Below are 8,180 nucleotides of genomic sequence, written 5' to 3'. Positions count from 1 at the left end.
TATATAAATAACCTAATATCCTAATGGATTATTATTTTATACAAAAGCCTTGTCCAATTTATTTTATCAGCTGTTTTACTCTTCAAATATTTTTACACATAATAATTCCAAAAATTGCATGTAAATTAAATTTCTTGCAGTTATGAACTTTCTAAAACGACAGTTATTTCACAATATACACACAAGCAAGCGAAGTTTCTTAAAATATCCAAAATGGTTCCAGTAAATGAAAAGCAATAATCTGTCATTATTACACTTTTTATTTTGGTTGAATATTTTAAGAAGTTTGCTTGGTCTATTAGATCAAGTTGAATTAACTTAATTTCATGTCATATTTAATAATTCTTTTTTTTTACAATTATAATGGATAACAATTTTTAGAATAATTATTAAATATGCAGTAATATTTGTAAATATAATAAAGTCTACCGCTATTCTATCATTGATGTCTTATGGTTTATCAGTGATAGACCAATAGTTGCTATATGGTCTATCAATGATAGACTTTTATCATTTATAAATTTTAATAGATTTTGTTATATTTATAATTTTTTTAAAATGTTGCTATATCTTAATTATTTTAAATATAATTGCTACCTTTGTAATTATTTCTTTTTTTTTTCTTCACGAAATAGTAAATTCCAAGACGTAAAAGAGAGAGAATCGATGGTTTATTAGCTTTTCTTTCCACTAGAAGTAATTTAATTATTCATAGTTAAATTAAAATGCAATATGAAAAATTTGAGTGTGATTAGTATGTTGTTTTATGCTACTGGTTCTAATGTTTTGGTTTTACGATTTAAGGTTGAAAGAATTCAACTTTGATTTTTGAATTGAGGGTCAAATTTATATGAGTTGAACTACTTATAAATTACAAAGTTCTTCATCATATTATCCTAAAAATAGTGAAGGAAAATTTATCTTTGAACTGCTTTCTCTCAATGCTATATTTTAAATTTACATGCTAAATTATAAGATTAGTCTTTTATAAGACTAGAGAATATGGAAAGTAACCTTTTAGACAATACAATATTCTCTCCAAGTTTCTTTTACCTAGATTGTGCTCATCAAATGGTAAGGAAATTGACAAAGTATTCATTGTCGAAAGAGATAATAAAACTGTTCGAAATAGCTCATTCAAGATTTCATCGTATAAAATTAGCACTTTAATAAAAAAAATTCTTCAAATAGTTTTTTTCTCGATCTATCTAGGTACACAGATGGATTTCAAATACTTTTTTTTATATCTATGGTTGATATACTTCTATTATATTCTATTTAAATTTTTTCTATATTTTATAAATTTTTTAATAGTTTTACCATTTTTCATAATTTTTTTGTTATTTTATATTATTTTATGATAATACTTGTTCTCATTTCACTTTCTCTTCTTCCTCACACTCACTTCTCATCTAGTCTTCATTTTTCCTAATTATAATTCCATGGAGAGAAGGATCAAGGGGATAGAGTACCTACTTGGAGAAGAGAAGAAAGAAGGTGATGGTTGATGATGAGCAAGAGGAAGATGGAGGATATAGATTGGGATAGTGGTAGACAATGTTTGATAATATGAGGTTTCACCTCAAAATCAATTGACGATGAGAAGAGTAGCTCATCTACCTTATAATGGGTGTGAGTCCCATTGGTTTTTCCAATGTGGGACTCACAACATCTTAACATTCCTCTCAAGATGGTGTCTTTTTGGATTCTCCTATCTTGGACCAAATATGAGAGGAGTAACCCATCTATTTTATAGGAGTGTGAGTCTCTTTGGTTTTTACAATGTGAGACTCACAACATCTCAACAGACAAGAAGAAAGATGAGAAAGAAAAGAGTGAGAAGATATACAGAGTAGCAAGATCGGAGATCAAGAGCGAAGCTTATATATCACGCATGCAAATCATATAAAAACATAAGTTTAAGTTACATCTATTTATATTTGGATAATGTAGTTATATTGTGTAATATAAAATGTAGAATATCATACTTAGGAAGTGAACAAGATCTTATTTGTTCTAAATTACAAAGGAATAAAATCATACCAAGTAAGAAAAAAATTGATGAAAAGTTTAGCAGAAGAGAGTTCACGATACCAATAAAATTTTATTATATTTGTAAATACTTTTAATATCTAAAATAATTTCTTATTCAAGTTTTTTTTTTAAATAAAAAAAGAATATACAAAAATGTTATTTAAATCCGAGTTGCATCCTAAAGTAATCTAAGAATTTGCCAAAAATAGTCAATTTTTAAGAGATTATGGGGTTTTAGGATTGGTTGGAAAAAATAGATTTTTAGATATAAAAGAATTATGGGTCATGTTTGCTAGATCATAAATAGATACAAAAATATTAGTAAAAAACTATCTATAACATGTGCAAAGCCTCTTAAAATATAAAACACCTACAATGATTTCACTTTGATTTGAGGTTGGAGAGAGTTTGTAGTTAGGAGATCCAAAGTTTCAAAATTGAAAGTTGATGTTACAAGATAATAATCACAAAACTTCAAATAGTAGAGAACTCACAAAATCCAAAGCAATTTATTAGAATATTCTAAAGGAAAGAAAATCGAATATCCAAGATCAATCTAATAGTAGAGAATATTCAAGATTCAAACTTTAAACAATACATAATAAGCAAAATCCAAAGATTTTCCAAATTTGCGACCTGTTCTCCAATTCAAATCTAAAGAACACGATAAAAGAACAAAAACCATAATATTCTAAATAAAGAAAATAAAGAAAACAAAAGACACAAGCATCCAAGACAGGAAACAACAAAAATATATAATTGATTTGAACAAAAACAAATAATAAGTACAAAATCCAACTGCAGAAAGTTTTTTATGTCTGCATGAGGGCTCAAGTTCCTTATTACCGATGTTGAAGTTTGAATATGATGTAGTCTTTGGGTTTTACTTGTTGTCTAAGTCATCGAAATACACCTACAATGAACCGCGTGAGTTGCTATTATCTCCACTAGGTTCACTGCCTAAATCACCATTGCCTCATCGATCGTTTGAGGTAAACTTTCCTTAGCTCCGACGTTCCCATTTCGTTCTCCCTACCAAGTTTTTTCACTTTGTCAGTAAAGAACAACCAATGAAGGTTCACGGCTAGAGATGTTTGATGGAAAAGTTGAGTTCAATGGAGAGGAAGAGAAGTTTGCAGTCGGGATAATGTATTCAATTTTGTGATTTTAGTTCTTTTTAGCTTAAGGGCAAGTTAGATATTTTACTATTTTTCCCGACCAATTCTAAAATCTTATAAGCCCTTAAAACATGAACTATTAATTAGCTCAAATAACTCTAGCTCCCATCTAAAGAAATAACTCTAGCTCCAATCTTGATATTCAATCCCGAGATGGGTCAAACAACTTTAATTAAGAAAAAACAAACAACATTGATTGCAACTTAATCAAAGTAATGATCCATTTCTATGTAGGTATGATTTCAAGGAATAACAATAATAATAATAATAATAAATGTTGCTTAAACATACAGTATTCACTATTCAAAGAGAAGGAAAAAACCTAACACTAAAACTACAAAACTTGATGGAAATTGGCTAAAACACACTCAACCCACCACTTGCATTCTTGATCACATGGGTTTTTGACTTTTTCTTTCTTATATTTGACTGAGTTTCTTGTTTTAACGGGAAGCTTTTGGAGAAGGCAGGTTGGAGTGATGGTTTTGGGTTTAGGTTTTTGCAGAGATATGGAGACGATGGTGACCGCAAAGACGAAGACGATGAAGTTGGTTTGGTTGATTGTAGTTTCAGTTATGGCGGTTGTGATATCACAGCGATTTTGGATGCCATCTTTGGAGTTTAGTCATCTTTGGAGAACTGTTTCTTACCATGGTACATGCTCTCTTATTCTCCCCTTTTCTAAATTTCTCTTATAAATGTCTCAATAATGCTTCCTTCTTTGTTTTCTCTTTATCTACTTTCGTCATCATTCAAAATCAATTTTAATCATATGCAAATATATGGTTTAGAAGGGTCGAGTTGATTTTATTCTTTTTATTTTAATCTTTCTTTGGTGAAGTTTTTCTGTTGTATTGATAAAAAGCTAGACTCGTAATTTTATTGGACTTGAAAGACAATTGATTTGTACTCATGTAATAGGGATGGATTGTGGGACTGCAAAGAACATGTCCTTCAAAGGAGACAAATTGTTGGCCTCGACCTCAATCTTGTCTTCTGAGTCATTTGGGTTGGAAGACCCAAGTTGTTTACTCTACATGTTTTCTAGAAAATTGGATTAGTATTATTTTCTTTTTAATTTTAAGTTTTTTGGTCTAGAAATATGTAGTTATGTTTGAGAATTCCACTAAAACCGTCATTGGAGCTAACGTCAAGAAAGTCAAAGTTCTTGTCGGTTAATAAAACGTCAAGAATAGTGACAGTTTACGTTTATAAACGTCAAGTATACAAATGTTCGTGATAGTTAAAAACTCGTCAAGAGTATTGAGATTAATTACATTCTAAAAACGTCAAGAATGTACTTGTTTATAACATTTAAAAAAGTCAAGAATACACTTGTTTATGACTTTTGAAAAACGTCAAGAATATACTTGTCTATGACATTTAAAAACGTCAAGCTCATTTCATATTTTTGTAAAAAATTGTAATTCGGTTATATTTTTGTTATTGTATTAACCCTATAATCCATATAGTGTGGTCCAACAATTTCATAAATATGCATGGAGACAATTTCAAAAGTTTAACATATATTAACATCACATATATATTATGAACATTTTGAAAACTTTACATATCTGTTTGATATTGTCATATACAAATTAAAACATTACTTCCATCAACCCAAACCTAATATGATAATTCCAAAACTACAAAACCAATTCAACTATCCTATTCCAAAAATTACAAGACTAGCTACAATTTTAGTTCAAGAAACACAAACTTAATTAAAGAATCTTGAAACTCAATGATCTTAGATGAACTTGGCTTCGAATACAAACTTCAATTCCACAACCTAAACCACATTACAACAAAGTCAAGTTAAAATGGATTCTCATAGGAACATTTTATCAAATAGATGTATTTCTTATGCTCGTCATTTTTTAACTCTCTTTTGCTACCAAAGTTAGCATAGATTGACATTTTGAAAAAAATAAATAAATAAACGAAGACATCTGCTTTCAGCAAGCCAAAGGTAATTCGAACATAAATTTTAAGCAGAAACAATAAGCAAATGGGTTAGAATGTGCTAAAAGCTTTTTAAAAAATAAGATATTTTTTAGAAATAGTGATTTTTATACAATCATTTTAATATTTGGTTGTTTAAAATTTAAAGGTGCTTTGATACAATTAAGAATGATTTCTAATGACTCAAGAACATGTAGGAGATTGACTTCTAAATTACTTAGTTATAATTATTTTTGCAAGAGGGGTTTAAAATTACTTTTAATTTGGTTAATGCATGTTTTTAAAGACAATTTTAGAATGATCAAATTGCTAAACGAAAACATTGTGTTTTGTGAGATTGAAAAAAGAAATGAAAGGATGGTAAAAAAAAATAATTATATGGAGAGAAATAAAAGTTTGAGCTATACTTTCTTTAAAAAGACATTAAATAGAATATTTTCAATATCATTTTCTCATAAATGTTGGACATGATTCTGGTTATTCAAAAATCCATTCCTAAATATACTCTTTAATTTTGCAAGAATTGAATACTTTAGCTATTAGAAGACATGAAGGTTTCTTTAATTTATGTTTGGATCTGTGCAATAATGATCTCCCCATTTTGTTGAATAATTCATCCAGGCTTTACAAACAATTATGGAAGAAACAACGATAAATTCATCAATGGCCTTCTTCCTCCAGGCTTCGATCAAAAATCCTGCTTAAGCCGATACCAACTCAACCTCATCAGAAAACCCTCTCCCCATAAACCCTCTTTCCCTCTCCTCTCAAAGCTCCGTCGCTACGAGGCTCTCCACCGTCGCTGTGGCCCCAATTCCCCATCGTTCCGTCAAGCCATTGTTCGTCTCACCTCACCCACCAACTCCACAGCCCCATCAGATGACTGCAAATACATTGTTATTCTAACTCGAGACGGACTCGGCAATCGGATCCTCTCCATTCTCTCTGCCTTCTTCTACGCTCTAATCTCCAATCGTGTCATTCTAATCAATCGAGGCAATACCCTCGAAGATCTCTTCTGTGAGCCCTTTCTTGAATCCTCATGGCTTCTTCCCTCAGATTTTCCTCTCCGGGACAAATTTGGGTCATTCCGTCAGTCCTTCCCAGAGTCTTTTGGGAATATTTTGAGGAATGGGATGCGGAAGGAAACAATCGAAGATTCACCTCCACCTTATTTGTATCTCCATCTCTCTCATGATGCCGGCGATTACGATAAGCTCTTTTACTGTGATCGACAACAAAATCTTTTGAAGAAGGTTCCATGGTTGATTATGGAGACGAATAACTACCTGGTTCCGGCAATTTTTTTGGTTTCTTCTTTTAGACAAGAGCTTAACGAACTCTTTCCGGCGAAGGACACTGTGTTCCACCATCTTGGACGATACCTCTTCCACCCGAAGAACGACGTGTGGGGGCTGATTTTGAGATCTTACAAGCCATATGTTGCCCGAGCAAATGAAATGGTAGGGATTCAGATCCGAATTTTTGGATCGGAGTCCGGGTCGATTCAGGACCAAATGAAACAGATTCTAGCTTGTACACAGAAGAAGAAATTACTACCGGAGACCGAACTATCGTCGGCAGAGAAGGCGGATTCCTCCACTTCTCAGAAGGTGAAAGTTGTGTTGGTGACGTCTCTCAACTCTCAATACTCTGAAACACTGAAGGAGATGTATTGGGAGCATCCGACTGTCGACGGCGAGATGGTGGCGGTGTACCAGCCAAGCCACGAGGGGGTTCAGAGCTCCGATAGTAGGATACACAATCGGAAGGCACTGGCGGAAATGTACCTTTTGAGTTTGAGCGACGTGTTGGTGACGAGCGACTGGTCAACGTTTGGATATGTGGCACAGGGGCTGGCTGGAGTGAAGCCATGGATGCTTTACAAGGCGGAGGATAAGGTGTTTTGGGCGTTACAACACTGGCTAAAGTACAAAACGAGCAAGGAGGGGGGTGACGATTGGCCTTGCCGGCAAGCGGTGTCGATGGAGCCGTGTCTTCAAGTGCCGCCGGTGTGCGATTGCGATGAGATGAAAAGAATGGATGGAGGGAAGGTTTTGCCTTACGTGATACATTGTGAAGATGCGAGTTGGGGCCTCAAATTAGGTTGATCAAATCAACTTCGAGCACATTGAGGGTTGTGAATGTGTAAGTTTCAGTTTTTTTTTTTTTTTTTTTTTTTTTTTTATATATATATATTTTGTTTTTATGGGAATTGATTTTCAAAAGAAAAAAAAAATGTTAGACGAAAATTGAAACTTAGAACAAGGTGACATTGAGTTGGAAATTCATCCAAATTTTCTATTCAACTAGGTGTCAAGGTGTTAATTTTCCTTAAATATTATTCAAATTCAAGATCAATCATTTTAAATCGTAATATTATAACTTTTTAGAACATATAGTTTACAACTTTTCAACTTTTGAGAATGTATTATGCTTGAAAAAGAAGTTTCAAAGGATAAGTTTGAAATTATAAAAGAAATAACTAATATGAAGTGAAACCCAACCAATTTGAGGATGCCAATTACAAAGTCAAAGGTTGCTCTAATAAAAATGACGATTTGTGAGGCTAACAAGTTGGGTGATGTTCGTTTATGATGATTTTAGTTATTTTTTTTGACTTGTCCGCCTTCCTTTCTAAATTGATGGGGTGAAGTTGTTGTTCTTTTGCCTGTTTGATTCTCGTCTGCGCTTTATGAGAAGTGTAAATTGTTGATGGATTCTAGTTAGCTTGTTTAATGATATTTTTTTTATAAAAAAATGATGATCTAATAAAAATAATAGTTTTTTCTAAGATTTAGAAAAAGTAATATCTTTTTATTTTATTCGATAAAAACAATACATTTTCCTCATACATGGTATTTTATTAGATGAAGTGGATAGAATGTAATTCTAACAAAAAAAAATATATCATGTCATCAAATTGTGTACTTATTTAGAGATGAACCGATCTTATTATGATTTAATTTATATAAAAAGATATAAGGACTCCCCACCAATAAT

General features: G+C 31.9%; 1 protein-coding gene across 1 annotated transcript; it reads left to right on the top strand.

The window, feature by feature from the left end:
* Window positions 1-3,735: 3,735 nt before the first annotated feature.
* Window positions 3,736-7,451, top strand: LOC103493005 (galactoside 2-alpha-L-fucosyltransferase-like). Its single transcript, XM_008453617.3, has 2 exons — window positions 3,736-3,866; window positions 5,799-7,451. Exons 1-2 carry the CDS (start codon window positions 3,755-3,757, stop codon window positions 7,286-7,288), a joined length of 1,602 nt encoding a protein of 533 aa, XP_008451839.2. The 5' UTR covers window positions 3,736-3,754; the 3' UTR covers window positions 7,289-7,451.
* The last annotated feature ends 729 nt before the right edge of the window (window positions 7,452-8,180 follow it).

Source organism: Cucumis melo, chromosome 7, assembly GCF_025177605.1.
Source record: "Cucumis melo cultivar AY chromosome 7, USDA_Cmelo_AY_1.0, whole genome shotgun sequence".
Taxonomy (NCBI): domain Eukaryota; kingdom Viridiplantae; phylum Streptophyta; class Magnoliopsida; order Cucurbitales; family Cucurbitaceae; genus Cucumis; species Cucumis melo.
This window is presented reverse-complemented; position numbering and strand designations above follow the sequence as displayed.